Source organism: Gopherus evgoodei, chromosome 8 (genome assembly GCF_007399415.2).
Source record: "Gopherus evgoodei ecotype Sinaloan lineage chromosome 8, rGopEvg1_v1.p, whole genome shotgun sequence".
NCBI classification, from domain to species: Eukaryota; Metazoa; Chordata; order Testudines; family Testudinidae; genus Gopherus; species Gopherus evgoodei.
In genome coordinates this window covers 100,354,083-100,373,674 of record NC_044329.1, presented here as the reverse complement: position 1 = coordinate 100,373,674, position 19,592 = coordinate 100,354,083, and the positions used below count along the sequence as shown (strand labels likewise).

General features: G+C 45.2%; 1 protein-coding gene across 1 annotated transcript in view; it reads right to left on the bottom strand.

The window, feature by feature from the left end:
- The window catches only part of MROH7 (maestro heat like repeat family member 7), a 45,605-nt gene that overhangs the window by 2,940 nt on the left and 23,073 nt on the right, over positions 1–19,592 (bottom strand). Inside the window, 9 exon segments of the mRNA XM_030573938.1 lie at positions 39–161; positions 426–475; positions 478–577; positions 1,802–1,963; positions 3,752–3,874; positions 6,773–6,885; positions 6,990–7,129; positions 15,274–15,437; positions 16,332–16,497. Coding sequence (XP_030429798.1) covers positions 39–161; positions 426–475; positions 478–577; positions 1,802–1,963; positions 3,752–3,874; positions 6,773–6,885; positions 6,990–7,129; positions 15,274–15,437; positions 16,332–16,497 — 1,141 coding nt within the window.

The window sequence follows — 19,592 nt, the reverse complement described above, 5'->3', positions numbered from 1 at the left end:
AACACACAGTTCTAACAATGAACCCAGAGATTACTTACAAGGTACTGACAGATTTCATCCACATCTTCTTGGTGGTTGTGCCAGGCCTTTCTGTTGCCCACCTGTTTAGGTAGTCTCCATTCCAGGAGTCGAGAACATTCATCTAGAGCATTCTTACATTTCTACAAGACAGGATGGAGTTCCCACAGTTAAAAGACTGGGAACTGGTAATATTTTCCAACTGTTAATAACCTGCAATGAAAATGAATCTCCTGGAATTTCTTCTTCATGAGGTGATAGGGAAGCTCTACGTTTTTTTCCAGAAGGAAACACATTAGAGTAGATAGATTAGGAGAAGATCCTACATTGATAGGTGGAGATGGAGAAAGAGATGTCTGGGGATAGTGATGACTGAGGCTTGGAGCTAAATTACTGTAGGAACTTGCCTCAGCCATGTCAGGATTGCCCTCTTGCAGGTGCAGAAGTAATGGAAGCTGTCCAAGACATCCTCCTCTTTCATAAGACCCTGACTCCTCTTCACCTCCTTGACCATTTTTCCAAACAAGGAAATGGCAGCAGAACGCACACTCACTCTCTCCTGAGAGAGACACAAACCAAGGAAGTCAGGAAGACAAGGGTCTTATTAGTGAACAGTAGTACTCCTCTTGGTTTGTAATGAAAATTACCACAATGTTTATGCTGCTACACGGTCCACATTAGGGCTTTTGACAAAACAAATTTTTTTCGCAAGAAGCGCCTGCTTTCTGTGGAAAATGTGTTTTTTAAATTGAAATATGTTGGTCAAAAGATTTCAGTGGAAAATGGGAATTGCAGTTCTCCACAGGGGTTGTAGTCTGTGCCTTGTATTCCCGTTCTTGTCTATGGGCCAGCATCCCCAGTTGGACTACATTTCCCATAATGCAGCAATTTTCAAACTGTGAGTCAGGACCCCAAAGTGGTCACGTCCCTATTTTAATGTGGTCGTTAGGGCTGGCTTAGACTTATTGGGACCAGAGCCAAAGTCCATGCCCGAGGGGCTTCGGCCCTGGGCAGCAGGGCTAGGGTTGCCTGGGGCTGAAGCCCTTGGGCTTCGACTTTGGCCCCCCCAGCCTGGGGCAGTGGGGCTTTGGCTTTGCCCCTCTCCCTCAGTGGTCAGGCGTGGGCAGCCTCAAGCTTTGGCCCCCTCTCCTGGGGTCCTGTAGTAATTTTTATTGCCAGAAGGGGGTCGTGGTGCAGTGAAGTTTGAGAACTGCATCCATAATACATCACACAGTCTCCCCTTTTGGTAAGGGAAAGCTGTACAACATAGTGTTCGCGATGCATTACATACAGATACAGGGCTTGATCCTTCAAGGTGCTGAGTCACCTCATCTCCTAATGACTTCATCAATAGCAGTTGAGGGCACTCAGCACTTAACAGGTCAGTATATATGATAAGAGCTGAAATCACTGCTCTTTCCACACTCATTCGGTTGCACAAAGTGTGTAGTGTGACTGAAATATGCCATGTGCAACATGCGTAGCTGTAGCATAATGTGTATCACACCATAAACAGCCCCCATCACATGCTATATAGGGGCCTAACCTGGTTAGGCATGGCTACAGCATGGGCTGTGCCTCCAAGTCATAGACAGCAGGGTCTACAGAGCTGGGACAGGCACAAGACAGTTGTGGTGGGGCAGGAGCAAGAATGAAGGGAATGAAAGCAGGAAGAGTGACATTGTTTCACTTCCATTATTTGATACAACTGATGGCTGGTGTGCAAGGGACATGCTCCTCGGCTCCCCTTCCCTCATCCTTTTCACACACACCGTTGTCTTACATCATCAAAGAGGAGTCGAAGGAGACTGGTGATGCAGCCAACATAACTTGCTACATCCAAGCCTCTGAGAATCTTCTTCACATCAGCAAGAGCCTCCACAATCAGCCTCCCGTCCACTCCACACAAGCTGTGTATCATGGCTGGCACCAGGACCTTTATCTCCTATACAGAAGAAGTTGATGCAGTAACTACCCCTACACTGTCTCACCAAGGATTCTGGTTTTCAGTTTAAAAAGAAAACCACCAATGTGAGACAGATTAATTTTCCGATAATTTTTCTAAATACGGAAAAAGCTGCCAAGAAAATGGCAAGGTTAGCTTAAAATGGACTTTCCACAGAATTCATACCCTGTTCCCTGTAAATTACAGCCTATGTCACATTCTTTCCCTGCTCCTAATTCACTTCTTTGTCATAGCTATGGTTTGAGGCTTTTTTTTTTGGCTACCACATGTGAATATAAGAGGCAAACAATTAAAAAAAACACAACAACTTTGAAACAAAGCAGTCATGAGGTTTTCTTTTCCCTTTTGCATTTATTTCATTGCTAAGGAAATGTCTGATTTCTGCTCACAGTTATGCCATGACAATTCTAATAAACTGATTTTTCTAGGACATGGCCAGGCACTAAAGTACCCAAAAATAGACAATGTAAAGGTGTAAAAGATGACAATGTATAATCTTAGCCCCTTTTTAACATAATCCAGTGGTTTTCAACCTTTTTTTCATTTGTGGAGCCCTAAAACATTTTGAATGGAGGTGCAGACCCCTTTGGAAAACATAGACATAGTCTGTGGACCCCCAGGGGTTTGTGGTTGAAAACCACTGCTATAATCCATAAACAGCCATCAGATTGCATTTTATCCAATAATGCAGAAATTTATTTCCTACCCTGTCTCTAGTGTGCAGTGTTAGATACCCAGTGAGCAGAGCCCTACCAAATTCACGGCCATGAAAAACACATCACAGACTGTGAAATCTGATCTCCCCCGTGAAATCCAGTCTTCTGTGTGCTTTTACCCTTTACTATACAGATTTTACAGGAGAGACCAGTGTTTCTCAAATTGGGGGTCCTGACCCAAGAGGGAGTTGCAGGGGGAGTCGCAAAGTTATTTCAGGGGGTCATTGTATTGCCACCCTTACTTCTGCACTGCTGCCTTCAGAGCTAGGTGGCTGGAGAGTGGTGGCTGCTGACTGGGGGCCCAGCTCTGCAGACAGCAGCACAGAAGTAAGGGTGACAATACCATACCCTGCCATCCTTACTTCTGTGCTGCTGCTGGCGGCAGCTCTGCCTTCAAAGCTGGGATCCCGGCCAGCAGCCACTGCTCTCCAGCTGCTCAACTCTGAACGCAGCACCACTACCAGCAACAGCACAGAAGTAAGGGTAGCGGTACTGCGACTCCCCCACAATAACTTTGTGCTCCCCCCACCCAACTCCTTTTTGGGTCTGGACCTCTGCAATTACACCACCATGAAATTTCAGATTTGAATAGGTGAAATAATGACATGATTTTTAAAATCCATTGACTGTGAAATTGAGCAAAATGGATGTGAATTTGGTCGCGCCCTATCAATGAGGACATGCCTCTTCCTCGAAAGTTTCACTGATGCAGCAGCATTTTCAAGTACATCCAGTTAAGAGGGTTTTTTATATGCTTTGCAAGGCTGAGATCTGGAGCAATATTAAATCCTGCTCACTGATCTCAGATCCAGATAAATGGTTCTGGGTCTGCTTTGAAAAGCTGGGATCTGGAGCAATTCTAGATGCGGTTCACCTAGCTTTCATCCAGATCAGCAGTTCTAGTTTTGCACAAACAGAATGGAATCTGTTTCACTTCTATCAACAGCATTTTAGTGCTGAGAGAGTCACTCTAGATTTCTACTAGAGTTACTGATACTTCTGGAGTAATTACACGGATATCGATTGTGTAATGAAATGGATTCCATCTCACCTTCCCTGGCCAGTCTGCCATGGTGATCAGTCCTTTGACGCACAGCGCTCGGATAACTGGATCTGGGTCAGTCAGTCCTTTCAGCAGACGGAGCACAGAATATTTTTCTGGGAGCCACTTTGCCTGTGGCATATGGAGAAGATAAAAAAGACAAAGAGCAGGCCAATAACAGGCTGCAAAACAGACAGCTGTCTGTCTGTTCTCTGGATGAGCATTACCATGACATTGCTGTAAATGCTCCAGCATGCATGAAGTCTATTTGCCATGCCTAGGGTGGGAATGAAGCCTGCTCCTTGTGCTCAAGGCAGGTAAGAATCTCATTCCATATATTCATAGACTATCCCTTTGTGGGCATGAAGTCTATTCCATGCACCAACAACAAGTGCAAAAACCGTCCCTTGTGTCTGCAGTGGGCATGATGCCCATTCCTTGGGCTGCCTTTACGAGATTTTTTAGATTATACAGGTGAATCATATGTGTAAGCAGAGTCAGGATGAGCTCTACCCTGATATCTGGTGGTGAATTATGGGGAGTGTGGAAAGGAATTTCAGGTATTTGCATTGGCACACCCACCCCACCTAGCATAGCCCACGGCAGCCTGGGATGGTTATTTTGACAGCTCTGGGATCCCCAATTTCTTTGTTATCGGGGCAGGAGGAATAAAGTGTTGTCACCCTGATTATCTGAATGAGGAACTATGAGACTGCTTTATGCCAGAGATGTCTCAATATCAATTAAGTTGCACTTGCTAGAAAAGGGACATGGGTGCCAAAACCCATTGAAATGAGAGAGGTTGGGGGCTGGTGTGTACATCTGATGGTATGGGCCCCTTTTGAGGGACTGGAACACCAATTGCACATCTTTCTCTCTCCACTGTTGAAGAGTAGAGCTAATTTTGATTCCATTAGGAGTCCATCTAGAGGTTGCTGAGCTGAATTCACTTTGGGCCAATGGTGCACCAGCACCAGGGCTCCCCTACTACAAGCTGAAATCACTAAAAGAGCTAAGCTTACTGACCTGAGATCTCCTAGTGCTGTCTTAACTAGTGAAGATCTATTGCTAAGCGGCTGGCAGAGCGGAGCAGTTTGCAGCGTGTTGGAGCAGCCCATGGAACAGTGAGCGGAGTGGAGCAGTTTGCGGGGACAGCTGGAGGAGCGGCACAGCTGGTGTAGTGGAGCTGGTCGTGGTGAAGGCTGCAGCAGAACTCCACGGAGAGGCACAGCAGTTGGCCCTGGCCCACGTAAGGTGCCCCTTAACACCTTGTGTGTGCCCCCCCACATTTCCACCCAGGCTGGGGGGGTAAAACTCTGCAGATAAACTTTTGAACTCTGGGGTGGCACTGACCAGAGACTTTCAGGTTGTTGGACTTTGGGATGATTGGACTTAAGACCCTAAGGGGGAAAGGACATTGCCAAACATACTTGGAGGTGGGTTTTTGCTTATGGTTTGTGTTATAATCCTGTTTGTGGTATTTCTCCAATGGGATGCCGCATTGTTTCCCTCCTTTATTAAAAGGATTTTGCTACACTCAGACTCTGTGCTTGCGAGTGGGGAAGTATTGCCTCCTAGAGGCGCCCGGGGGGGTGGCATGTAATTGTCCCAGGTCACTGGGTGGGGGTTCGAGCCGGTTTTGCATTGTGTTATTGAAACGGAACCCCTTGATACTGAACCCGACCCTTGTTGCTGCAGAAGGGTTACATTTGCTACCCAAGCAATGATCTTAGACCATTGGCTAGTGTGTGAGAGTCAGCGTGCTGGCCACACCCCCTTTGTTCTGTGCAACAGCTTTGTTGTTCCCATGCAAGCACCAGCCATGAAATTCTGGCCCCAGTCAAGTCCAGGGGAGTTTGCAATTGATTAGGGCTGAGCTTCCCTTGGGAACCCTAAGTGTAGCTCAATACCGGCTCCTCCCATTCCAGCCCTCCAGCAGTTACAAGGGAACTGGTGGCTAGTTCTTAAGGAGAACGTTTAATGTCTTCATCTTGGTACCAAATACTCCTATTTTGTTTCTATAAAATGCTCACTGCTAAGATTTATTTAGAGGCATTTCTACTGTGCTTACCACAGTAGCTGAGAGCTCAAGGGCTGTCTCTCTAATCCCGCCATATAAATAAAACAATGGCTAGTCCTTCGATTCTCTTAGAGCTACAAATATCCATCACAAGGAAAAGGAAATTCACAAACATACTTCTCCTTAGCTCTGACAATGAAAAACTTGTGGGCTGGGTATAAGCTATAGAAGCAGGCGGTACTAAGAGTTGGAACTTTTTGCAGAAGGAAAAAGGCACTTGGGAAACACAAACATTTCAAAATAATTTGCCATTACGAAGGTGCTTGATTGTCCTAAAGCCCAAAATTGTCAAACATGGGTGCTTAAAGCTGGGCACCTAACTCCATATTTAGGCACTCAATTAAGCAGCTTGATTTTCAGAGGTGCTGAGCTCCTGCAACTAGTGACTGCAATGGGAACTCTGGTGCTCAGCACTTATGAACCTTGGGCTATTTATTCAGGTGCCTAAAGACGGAGTGGGTACTCAAAGCCAGGTACTCACATTTGAGAATTTTGGCCTGTCTATAAAAGATACTTACATACTATAAACCTACATTTAGGAAAAGAGAGAAGAACAGGCCAAAGCACAGGACTAAAAGGTTTCTATTCTGGTCTCTGCCACAGACTTCTTAGTGATTTGGGGAGTTAAGGCCTTGTTACTGCAGTTTCCCCATCTGTAAAATGGGGGTGATAACACTCATCTACCTCAACGTTCTGCAGTGGGGAGAAACGTTCAGAGTGTCTTGAGATCCTCAGAAGGAAGCTGCTGTCGAAGGGCAGAGTATTATTGCTATTTCTGACATGCACACAGTCTCCTGAACTCTCTCAAAGGCTATTCAGGCTTTCCCCAAAAGCTCAGTGAAACAGATATAGGAGACACTTGGAGTCTGAGGTCAGCTGACCAGGCCAGAAAGAGAAAATGCAGCTTATGCTCTTTTGTACTACAACAGATGTGTGCCAGTAACTTTTACCTCAATGAAAAAGGACATCGCTGTGATCTTGTGCTGTTTATCACCTCGTTCGAGGAACGGGACCAGAAGGTACAAGATCCACCACAGCTCGCAGCAAGAATAGTGGACCAGGGGAGCAAACAGATGCCCTTATTACAGAGGATGTGAGTCGGCGGGGGGAGCAGTTGGCAGAAGGGAGGGATGGGAAGATCTGTCAAGAGCAAAGCTCTCACCTCTCACCTTGCAAGCAGGCCTACCCCGCGATGGTGCTCCTCAGAGCCAGTGAGCAGTTCCCAGCCTCCCTCCTCCTCAACAGAGGTGAACTCGTAGTGGCATCCCATTTTTAGGAGAAGAGTCTTCACTGTCTTCACAACACAGCTGCAATCAGAGCAAAACCCATATTAAAGCGACAATGGCCTTGCTCAGAGCAATCCTCTCTCCCATCCCCTCAGATACCTGCATTATGCCAAGACGGGACTCGCAGTGCATTGCAATGTCATAGAGATGGCAACCCCAACCCTGCACTGCATGTCCAATGCACAGTCACTGCACTGAGGCCTAGAACAGGCAGCACAGCAACTGAGCCCAAGCCCGCACTGCTCCCATGCGGCACCTGGATGGCTATAACTGAGCCGTTGAGCCCAATGCCATGCTGTGGGTAAGCATATTGCACATACAAGAGACGGCGCTAGACCAGATCAGTGACACCCCACCCTGCACAGCACATATGCATGGAGCTGTAACATCACTGTTTGTAAGAGAGAGAGGAGCATTGGGGTGCTGAGGGGTGACTTCACTGGTGTAAGCATATGGAAAGCATGGAGCTAAGATAGAGTCCTATAGATTATTATTTATTTGTATTACAGTAGCACCTAAGAATCCCAGTCCTGGACTAGGACCCCATTGTGCCAGGTGCTGTACAAAGCAATAAATGAAACAGGTTACATCTCAGCATGAGACGTGTGAAAGTAGAATGAATTATATTGTGAAAATAGAAAGGATTAAAGAAATGCTGTCTGTACCTTTAAGACAAACTGTTGGAATGCTGCAATCCAGGTGTCAGGAATACAGACATTAACATAGAACAATTGCACCGTTTGAGGGCAATTGGTGAAGTATTAGCCTTAAATCGATAACAGTTAGTAAGGAAATAGGATATGCATGCTGTGCCCCAGGTGAATTTTCCTGTTTTGCTTTCTTTGTCCCTTTGTCTAATTCCCGCTCTTTTATCTGTATAAATAAGACTGTTTGGGCCTTGCATGGCCGCTCACATATTCTGAATGTTATTGGCAGAGCGCTGTGCTAATAAAACAGAGTGGTCTGACAAATTGTGAGTCCTGATTCTAACTTTGACAATTTGGAGGTTCCACCGAGATGGCAACCGTCTTCACTGGGGCTGTGTGATTCCTGACTGTTTTTGTAGGATGACTGTGGCAGCCGGCACCTGGGCATTTGGCCCAAGCGGTCCTCCACTAGAGCGGAAAGGCGCACAGCCACAGTGAGGTCTACGCCATCGAACCTGTTGGTTCCCACTCTGTTCTGGTAGGGATCCTGGGATCTGACATCAGGAATCTGGTCAGGTAATTATTTCTGTGTTTTGTCCGGACTGAGGACTGTCCTGTCTCTGTGTCTATCTGTCCTCTTGTGGAGTGTTTGAGTCTGGGTGCCGTCTCTGTCTGGGGATCGGCCGACCAAGGGGTTCCTGTCCCCGCAGTCTGAGTGAGTGAAATCTGCACAATTGCAGCCGCACCACACCTTGGGTAAAACCCTTAGTGTGAAAGCAAGGGCAATTGAGGCAGTAGCCTGTGGGCTCCTTTTGTGTGTTGCAGCAGGCATCGCTCTGACGAACCTGAATTTCCTTCTTGTGTGATTGGTGTGTGAAAGTCCTCCTGTACTGGTAACCAGACGTCTAAGTCGGGACAGTTCCCTAAATGAACGCCGGCTCATTTTATGTATTTAGGATGGGTCCAGACTCCTGTAAAAAGGGTCAAGACTCCTGTAAATTTCTGGGAAAATGGTCTAGGCTAACTCAGGAGGATCCCAAAACTCAGTGGCCACTGTTAAAATCTTGGAACAAAGACTGAGTGGACGTCTTAAAGGACAAACTCGGCCAACCTAAAACTAAATTGGCTAAAGGAGAGGTTAATTGTTTCATGCAGTGGTGGGAAGAGGCAAATCATAGGTGGACAAAATCAAAACTGGCCTCTCTCACTTATTCAAATAATAAGTTAAAAGCTTTATTAAAAGCCTCCTCTCCCACCACTAGACCGAGCGCTCCCCTTTACCCCATTCTCCAAACCCCGGATCGATCCAAACCCCTTCATACTCCCATCTCATTGTAAAAAGGACAAACAGTCCCTTGTTCTGTTCCCCTTTGTTGTCTGCCTCAGAAACTGATTCTTTATAGTGTCCCACTACCAATTCAGCAAGGCTGGGGGCGGGGGGGCTCCTCAACTAGCCCCCACCCTTTCTGGTCCCTTTCCTTGAACATTTCTTTCAAAATTGTGAAATGACCACAATATCATTCACAAACGGTTCATTGAAAAAAGCAGGATCGGGCCCAGACAAGCAGGCAAGCAACAGAAAAGAAACAGGTTGAAAGCCCTAAGGGAATAGTGTCAGAAGTAAAAAAAAGTAGTAAGTGCAGGCATGAACCCCTGGAACAATACTTAAAAGGGTGAAATCTAAGGTGATAAAGGTGTCATTTTGGAACATAAACAAGTGATTTAAGAAAAGAGAGTGAAAAGTTAACTATAGAGGCTGGAGAGAATTAAGCAGTTAAACTTTGTGGAAAATGTTAAAAAGGACCATGTTAAAGAGAGAGAATTCTTGGTTTCTTTGCAGACATTCTGAAGGGAAAATGGGCCCTTTTCCAGAAGAGTGCCTGTAAATAATCCATATATATATACAGCTATGTAAAAACAAAACAGTGTAAAGGAATGTTAAGGAAAAGAAAATGTGTATGTATCTATGTCTGTGAAAATATGTAAAGTTCTAAGAATCTAAACCAGCACATCTGGTTTGTAAAACTACTGTTTTGTAGGTGTAAGATAAATTGATTTTGTTTTTGTTTTTAATGCCACTAAAAATTCATTTGACTCTTTAATTCAAAGTTGCAAAACTGACAGACCTTTTTGCAAGACACAGGTAATTAGTGTTGTTTGGCTTTGGGATTTAGCATTTAACCCTTAAGGGGTAACTTGATTCTTTACAAAAATTAAAATGTTTTTAAATAAAGACCAAGTCATGGCTGCAATAGGGCAGTCAAAATCAGGAGAATAGGTAAAGATTCTGGAGTCTGTTTGTTTATTTTGTTTTTTTGTAACAATAGCAGATAAGAGTTGTAGTGAAAGAATAAGAAGTTAACAGTGACCCTCTGAAGCAACAGCAGAGGTGAGGTGCACAAAACAAAAAGAAGCAATGTTAAAAACACTGAGCCTTAAAATGACTATGTGTAATCAGACTGTCACTTTAATAAAAGTACATGAAAACTCTGAAAAAAAAAAAAAAACAAAGTTATACCTTATGTAAAAATTAATATGGCTAATGTTTTTGAAAAGTTATAGTATAGAAAGAATGTGCATTTTCCGTAGGACATCTGCAGCGTATATTGTAAAAAAAGGATGTAAAAAAAATGCAAATGAAACATGCTGCTGAATTAAAATCCTATTAGGGCTCCAAAAAGAGCCGCAATAGGCTGTGTTTTCTTTTTCAGATCCCTGTGTGTTAAAACAGAGTCTCTGAGCTCTGCTGATGGCTTTGAATCCAAAAGCCTAGCCTGTGTTGATGCAAATTACCTAACTGATAAACAAAGGTGAAAACTGCCAGCACAAACGAAGCTGCAAATAAAGAACATACCTGGTCAGCAAACAAACTGCCTACATAAAAGGCATGGTATAACAAGATACCTTTAATAAATTTGATGCTAATGTTACTGTTAATATTAAACATTAAAATAACTTTAATGTTAGTGAGTACCCCTGTAACAACTTGTAGTGTGTATGATTTTTGGAAAAATCCTTTAAAGTAATATGGTAATGATGCTTCTCAGCTATTACCTGTGAATAAACTTAAAGCTTAACACAGCAGGGAAAACATTGTTCTGCTATATAAGAGGCAAAACTTGAGGTACACCACCTCATGAATTTAATACTAAACAGTGAAATAATTTTTGCATAACCCTTAAAATGTAGAAGCCATTAAAACCTGGCCTGCCTATTAAAAAAAAAAACAACACAGGAAAATATGGGGGTAATTCCTCTGTTTTGCCTGCAGTCAGGAAGGGTATTTGTAAAAGAATGGAATCTTTAAGCAATAATCAATGCCACCCCAAAAGGGGCAGAAAAATGTTCTTTTTTGTCTTTCAGATAATCCAAAGTACTGTATAATGGACTATGTGTATGTGTTAATTCTTGGGAAAAAGTGTTTAAAAAGTGTTAGCAACTTACCAGAAGACAAATGTAAATGTAATGTAAGTACTGTGTTTACCAATAATCACATTTACTATTTGCCACAACAACACCACCAAAAGAGTCTCCGCTTACTGTAAGCACTGATTTAGCTGAGTTCTCTATCAACCTTGGCATTAAATGGCAAACAGTTACCAATCATCTGTTAAAAGGTAAAAAGGTAAGATGGCTCCTAAAAAAATAAAAACAAAAATGTGGAAAACTGAACTATTCATATTATACACGCAAATGGGGACATGTTAAAAATTGCCACTGCATAAAAGAATAACAGCTTACCATTGGTATAACATTTTCTGGATGGTCTCCCACAACTACTGGCATACTAATATTACTACCCTAATTGTTTTTGGTTTTACATTGTATGTGTTTAATTAAAATGTTTAAAATGTGCTGGTGGATAAAACAAATGTATGTAAAGCTAAAGCCACAGGCCCAAATCACCTCCCAGTATTTTCTATTACGTTGACTAAATAAGAAGTGACACTGGCGATTAATAATCTGAGGCCATGTCTACATCTAAAATTTTGCAGCGCTGGTTGTTACAGCTGTATTAGTACAGCTGTATAGGGCCAGCGCTGCAGAGTGGCCACACTTACAGCAACCAGCGCTGCAAGTGGTGTTAGATGTGGCCACACTGCAGCGCTGTTGGGCGGCTTCAAGGGGGGTTCCGGGACCGAGAGAGCAAACCGGGAAAGGAAACCAGCTTCGCCGCGGTTTGCTCTCTCGGTCCCGGAGCCAGCCAGCAAACCGCGGGGAAGGAGACCTGCTTGCTCGGGGTTCCGGGACCGAGAGAGCAAACCGCGGCGAAGCTGGTTTCCTTTCCCGGTTTGCTCTCTCGGTCCCGGAACCCCGAGCAAGCAGGTCTCCTTCCCCGCGGTTTGCTGGCTGGCTCCGGGACCGAGAGAGCAAACCGCGGCGTTCCCGGTTTGCTCTCTCGGTCCCGGAACCCCGAGCAAGCAGGTCTCCTTCCCCGCGGTTTGCTGGCTGGCTCCGGGACCGAGAGAGCAAACCGCGGCGTTCCCGGTTTGCTCTCTCGGTCCCGGAACCCCGAGCAAGCAGGTCTCCTTCCCCGCGGTTTGCTGGCTGGCTCCGGGACCGAGAGAGCAAACCGCGGCGTTCCCGGTTTGCTCTCTCGGTCCCGGAACCCCGAGCAAGCAGGTCTCCTTCCCTGCGGTTTGCTGGCTGGCTCCGGGACCGAGAGAGCAAACCGGGAAAGGAAACCAGCTTGATTACCAGAGGCTTCCTCCTTCCACGGAGGTCAAGAAAAGCGCTGGTGAGTGTCTACATTGCATTACCAGCGCTGGATCACCAGCGCTGGATCCTCTACACCCGAGACAAAACGGGAGTACGGCCAGCGCTGCAAACAGGGAGTTGCAGCGCTGGTGATGCCCTGCAGATGTGGACACTCTCAAAGTTGCAGCGCTGTAACTCCCTCACCAGCGCTGCAACTTTCTGATGTAGACAAGCCCTTAGTGTCAAAAGGGGGATATGTAGGAGCAGGATTTTATAATGTCCCATAAGAATTACAGTATAATTTGATTTCATCCTGCTAACCCTCTTTTTTAAATACCGAAAGAAATGACCCCCTGGGACAATAGGATTCTGTTTTCCCATATGCATTACAAATTGGGCCCTCTCTAACTCTTTGTTTTAAGATTTAGGTAGTAAGAGACAGGATTCTCTATTGTGTCTGTGTTAAGTAAATTAGAGAAACATTGAAGGCCTGGGTCTCAATGTAAATTGTCTTAGTTATCAATTGTAAAACTTAGCAAGGTTTAATTTGCAATGTTTTTTTTTGTTCAATATAAAATACTACTGTTTGTATTCTCAAATCTATTTGTGTGAATGAGGAATGTATGCATCAGGAAAAGATAAGGTGTGAAGGCCATTGTTACAGCCAGAGTCAAGGGACGGCTGTTAAACTGTCTGGCATCTCAGAGTGGATACATGCTTCGCAGTGCAAGAATGCACAGACCCCAGTGAACCAACCACCACCTCAGGACCGCGCAGAGTCAATTTTTTTGACTCCAGAAGAAGACGTAGAGGAACAGCCTGCAATACCTTACAATCTACGCTCTCGTAAGGGTTGCCAGAAGCAGATGACTACATAAAGCAAGGCCCAGGAAGAAGCAGTAGTGAGCCGAGCGCCTGCTGCCTGGTGGACATAAAACTGTGAGTGCAGTTCCCTCAGTTGAGGTTGTCAGAACCAGAAGGGCCTTGCCTCCAACATGCAGCTCTGGTAGCGCCTGTTCTTCGGCTGCTGGTATCTTAAGGTCTGGGGTGCACACAATGACAATTCTTTTATCCAGCAGCAAGTGTGGATAGCTCAGACCCTTATTATTTCTAAATGCTGGGTCTGCAGCCACATCCCAGCCCACTCTCAAACTGGTGTTCCTGTCCTCGCTATCCCACTCAATTACCCAGACCTCACTGGAGGACCTTGTCTGTTTAACACAATATGGAACAGTAATGACACCTGGGAAGAGGCTATTGGCAGTTCCTTTACCTCACTTGGGGGAGCAATACACCAGGCAAAAAGGCTCCTAAGTAGTTAAATAATGGCAAATAAAACCAGAGAAAGTTTAAGAGCCCTGGCCAAGGAAACAGAGGCGATCGGACAGGTGGCCCTCCAGAACCGTCAGGCATTGGACATAGTGCTCGCGGCCAAAGGAGGGACCTGTGCTCTCACTGGAAAACAATGTTGTATGTTTATACAATACCAATAAGGTAATAGATCGCTATAGCCACTTAGAACAAATCGCATATCTTCCTCATGAAGAGCTGAGTTCTTTATGGAAGTGGCTAAGTAACCTGTTCAATTTCTCTGGCATAGGAAACTGGTTGTTTCAGGAGCCCTAACTATCCTGTTTGAAATTTTAGTGATTTTTGTATGCTTTCAGTTAATCTGTTGTATCCAGAATTGTGTCACCCAGATGGCTGCCCCAAAACAGAGTGCTAATATAATGATTTTGAATATCGCTGATGAACTAAGATAAGGAATGGTTAATTTGTGGAACTCAGTAAGGGTTGGTCATGGCGTACGCCTGACCAAAAGGAGGGATTGTGAAAGTAGAATGAATTATATTGTGAAAATAGAAAGGATTAAAGAAATGCTGTCTGTACCTTTAAGACAAACTGTTGGAATGCTGCAATCCAGGTGTCAGGAATACAGACATTAACATAGAACAATTGCACCGTTTGAGGGCAATTGGTGAAGTATTAGCCTTAAATCGATAACAGTTAGTAAGGAAATAGGATATGCATGCTGTGCCCCAGGTGAATTTTCCTGTTTTGCTTTCTTTGTCCCTTTGTCTAATTCCCGCTCTTTTATCTGTATAAATAAGACTGTTTGGGCCTTGCATGGCCGCTCACATATTCTGAATGTTATTGGCAGAGCGCTGTGCTAATAAAACAGAGTGGTCTGACAAATTGTGAGTCCTGATTCTAACTTTGACAGACGAGACAGACAGACAGAGCTGGGGGAGCACAAGGAAACAACAAGCCAATACCACTCAGCATGGCAGGCAGCGGTCTCAGCACCCCAGCAACCTGACTGTTGTCAAGTTTTTTGTAGGCATCATGGCAAAGGAGCATTTGAAGAAGGGACTGGAAGTAGCTTGGCGGATGTTTCTGGGGAGCACCACATGTGTGGGAGGGTCAGTGAAGGTGCTTCTTTGACGGAGATTGGCACTGGGGGCTGATTGGAGGAAAGAGTCGACCTCTTGATAGTGAATGAAAGACAATATGGAAAAGGGATGGTGTCCCTAGCCTCTGTGTGCCAGAAGCTGGGAATGGGCAACAGGGAATGGATCAGTTGTTGGTTACCTGTTCTGTTCATTCCCTCTGGGGCACCTGGCATTGGCCACTGTCAGAAAACAGGATACTGGTCTAGATGGACCTTTGGTCTGACCCAGTATGGCCGTTCTTACGATAGGGAGGGTGGAGACAAGCCATAAAAGGCCTGGAACATGACGACAAGTAACCTATACAGGCAGCTGATCCCAGGGCAGAGTCTGATATATGCAGTTAACATCTCATCCTTTCAGTAGTTACCATGCAGGGATGAGCTCTTTCCTGGACACCCTGCTGTCAGGCAGGCTGAGCCCAATGGTATAGTGCACCTGAACCAGCAGGGCCATCAGGAGGCGGGGATAGAAGCGTGTCGCCACTGGTGTGCACATGGATACGGATAACACCTCATACAGAGCGCTGGCTGCCTGAAGGAGGGAAACAAAGGAAGCTAAAATCCTCTGCCTCTCCCCAGCACTTCAATTTCATAGCCAGTCCTTAGCTGCATGGACTCAAGCAAGGCTGCTTAGCCCAGGGCTTTGCCAGTAAGAAGAGGTAGTATTGTTTTGTCATGGTACTCCCATCCCTTCGCTTAATGCTCTGCATTGCCATGCAGAAAACCAGGGTTTCAATGCCAAAGAGGAGGCAGCATAGCCTAATGGACAGAGCACTTTACTGGGATTCAGGAAACCTGGATTCTATTCCCAGATTTGCCACTGATCTACTGTATGACCTTAGGCAAGTCACTTCCCCACTCTTTGCCTCAGTTTTCCCATCTGTAAAATGGGGATAATGATACTGACTTCCTTTGGAAAATGCCTGAGTCCCACTAACCAGGATCAGCTGTATCTGAGGCTGCTATCAAAGTGGTGTGTTCAGGCCTTGGGGAGACGAAGCACTATACCCACCCTCTGACAATGGAGGCAGGAGCGAGCCTGCTTACCCTGAAAAGAAGAAAAGAGGAGAGGGAGGAGGTGGAGTGCTGAAGACAGCGGGAGGAGACTGACTGCTCAGTCCCTGTTGAGGGAACAGAGGAAATGGCACCAGTGAGGTCCCTTCCATGTCATTAAGTAGGAGCTTTGATAAGCTCCGCAAGGAGCTTTGTCCAGCCGTGTATGACAAGATGGCTGATGTCTGGGACACAGCATTTCCTGCGGAAGGCAAAGAAATGAAAAATGGGAGCATTTTGAGGGCTCTGCCAGAGCTACAGGGCAGCTCTTCCCATCCTTTCCCCAGGGAGAATTCACAGCAATATATCCCTCAGATGTGGACCTCTCTCCTCTTTGAAGAGAGGGGAGAGTCACGTGTGAATTGTTTCTTACAGCTAGAGATATGATGAAGGCTCTATCCTCAGAAGTGCTTGGCCTCTCCTGCAGCTCATTCAGCAGCACATCCAGAAGCCTGTGGGAGTGACAGATTGCTTCTGTTTTGGCCAGTGTTCTCCACATCCCAGCTGCATCTCTACGAGTTGAGAGAGACAGTCGCAGGCTGGATCGGATACATATAGCTCTGTTACACCACAGTCTGACTGGACAAATGACACCTAAATTTGGGTCAGGAGCTCCATCAGAGAGATGGTGAGTACAATGAGGCCTCATCCCAAATACCCAGGAAACAAAACTATGTACATAAAGCAGTAAGCAACTCATGTTACACGTTCCATCACCTTCAGATAACATGGTGGGCTGAGACCACTATCAGACCTGCAGTCTGCTATAAGATAACCAGCCACATTTTTTACCTACAAAATACAATCAGGTCACACACATGCATGTGGGGTTGTCACAGATGATTGCTGGTTCTATACATATACCTGGCCACACTGCAGACCTAGCGTCTACAGTGGGTTGGGAATGCACTACACCCTTGCCATGAATAGACCATTACTGCCTGCAATGTGAGGAGGCTCCTAGCGCACTGGGTCCTGCTATCACCAGTATGAAATCTCCCACTATTGGGAAGGATCATCATGGAGGCAGAGACAAAGCAGTATTTAGATTCTCTTCATCCTGTGTTTAGAAATGGGTATGGGACTGAAGCTGCACGAGTGGCACTGGCTGATTGTCTCCTGGTTACAGATGAAGACAACATGTCAGCTGCTTTTGATATGGTTGATCATTAAGTGTGCTTAGGAGTAGAAGGAACCCATTTGAAGTGGCTTTGCTCCTATATACACAGATGGCTGAGAGGGCGAATATGGGAAATAGTTTGTCCACCCCTAGACTGGTCTTCTGTGGAATCCTGTAGACTTCTGCTCTCACTTCTAGTTTCAGGTGTACACAAGGCTACTAGATGGGTGACAAAGGAAACATGGGCAATGGTGCCTGCTCTTTGTGGAGGATACCCAGCTGTATATTATCTTTACAGCTGATTTGCTGGTGAATGGGACTGGATGGCCCCACGTCTGCAGGAGACTGGAGCTTGGATGAGGCTGGGTTGGCTGAGATTCAGCCTAGACAGAGCAGAGAGATTGTTAGAAGGTTGTGGGACAAAACCAGAAAAACTGACTAGAATCACATCACCTCCACTAACCCCAATGGGGGCTGCCATTATTTCTGAGTCAGCGTACAGCTCTGGGATTGTACTAGACTCAAGGCTACTACTGAAGCCCAGAGCACAGCCGTGCCAAAGGGCACTTTCCAATCTTGCTTGGTAAGCCAAGCGTGACCTTTGGTTTTGGACATGGGCACTTTGCTGATTTTATCTGCCACTTTGAGATTAGACTCCTATAATCCACTCGCCCTTTTGGGCTACACTTTGATACCATTCAGGAGTGAAAGCTTTTCCAGAGTGCAGCAGTTCATTTCCTGAATGGAGCTTGTCATGAACATACAGCTATGGGTAGCATAAAATCACTCCTTTACCTCTAAAGGGTTAAGCAGCTCAAATAACCTGGTTGGCACCAAACCAAAAGGACCGATAAGGGGAGAAGATACTTTCAAATCTGTGGGGGAAGGTTTCTGTTTTGTGCTCTTTGTTGTTCTCTCCGGAACAGAGAGGGACCGGGGCAGGAAAAATACATCCACTAAAGCCACATCTGAAATAAGCATCTAAGATTACAAATTGTAAGTAATAGTAAGGAAATGTGTTATGTTATCTTTTGTTTTAGCTTGCGAATTTTCCCTATGCTAAGAGGGAGGTTTATACCTGTTTTTTTTAACTTTAAAGTTTTGCCTAGAGGGAAATCCTCTGTGTTTTAGTTCTTACTACCCTGTAAAATTATCTTCCATCCTGATTTTACAGAGGTGCTTCTTTTACTTTTTCTTTATAATAAAGTTCTGTTTTTAAGAATCTGATTGGTTTTTAGTGTCCTAAAAACCCAAGTGTCTGGTCTGTGCTCACCTTGTTTACCTATTTGGTTGGTAGGTCATGTGAGATATTGAAAAGGGTATGATTTGCTGAATATGATTATCCTATTTGCATGCAGGTATCATTTTTTGTATCTGAAGTTAGGCATATTGACTATGTATCTGTATTTCAAATGTGTTTACACCTGGGGAACGTTCACTAGGCAAAAGGCTCTAAGTCTAGGTGGATGGCTGGCTGGAAAGAGCCCATTAAAGTTAATGAGCTGTTAGAGAGAACAATAGCCCTTCCCACCAGGGGAACCTTCCTGAGGACGCTACAGACACTACATATACACGTGACCTGGTCACCTGGTGCTGGACTCGATCTTGGGATGTCAGTATTTTTCCCACTGACTGGCATAGGAACCAGGCTTTGAATCAAAGGATTCCTGCCATATGCAAAAGCTATATAAGCAAGGGAGTGACATCATCAGGGTTCTTCACTAACTTCCCTACCCAAGGAGACTCCTGGAAACATCTGAGGAACAAAGACTGAACTGGGGGAAGTGCTGGACCCAGACTAAAGGGATTTTTAGCCTGTGAATGAAACACCTGGGGATTTCAAGCTGTAAGCAAGTGCAGCTTGCCTCTTAAGAATCTACAGCCTGCTTGTATCATCACTTAGGGTGAGAATTTGCTATTCATACCAATCTATGCAGTATATTAAGCTTAGGTTGCGTTATTTGTTTCTTTGCTAGGTAATATGCTTTGATCTGTTTGCTATCACTTAAAATCTATCTTTTGTAGTTAATAAACTTGGTTTTGCTTTATCTAAAACTGGTGTGTGGGAGTCATAATTCAGGGCAGAAAGTCATTGTATATTTCTCTCCACATTGAGGGAGGGGGCGAATTTCATGAGCTTACACTGTACAGTTCACCCGTACAGTGCAAGGTGATATAATTGTGGGTTTACACTCCATAAGGGATGTGTTCCTGAGTAGCTGGGAAGTACCCTAGCGGGAGCCTTCCCATGCAGTAGCTGGTCAGAGCATCTGCATGTAACTGCAGCTGGGTGTGTCCCTACCTGTGTGTGTGCTGGTTAAAGTGCAGGCTGAAGCCTGGAGAGAGCTTGTCAACTTGTCACAGCAGTACAGTGTAAAAGGGAGCCCAGGCTGGGAGGTCAAAGGGGCTCAGTAGTACCCCACTTCCAGATGGCACCCCCGGGGGAATCCATCATAGGTACCAACAAAGAAATCCCTGTATGTCTGGGTTACTGCGAGTCCATCTCTCCCCAAA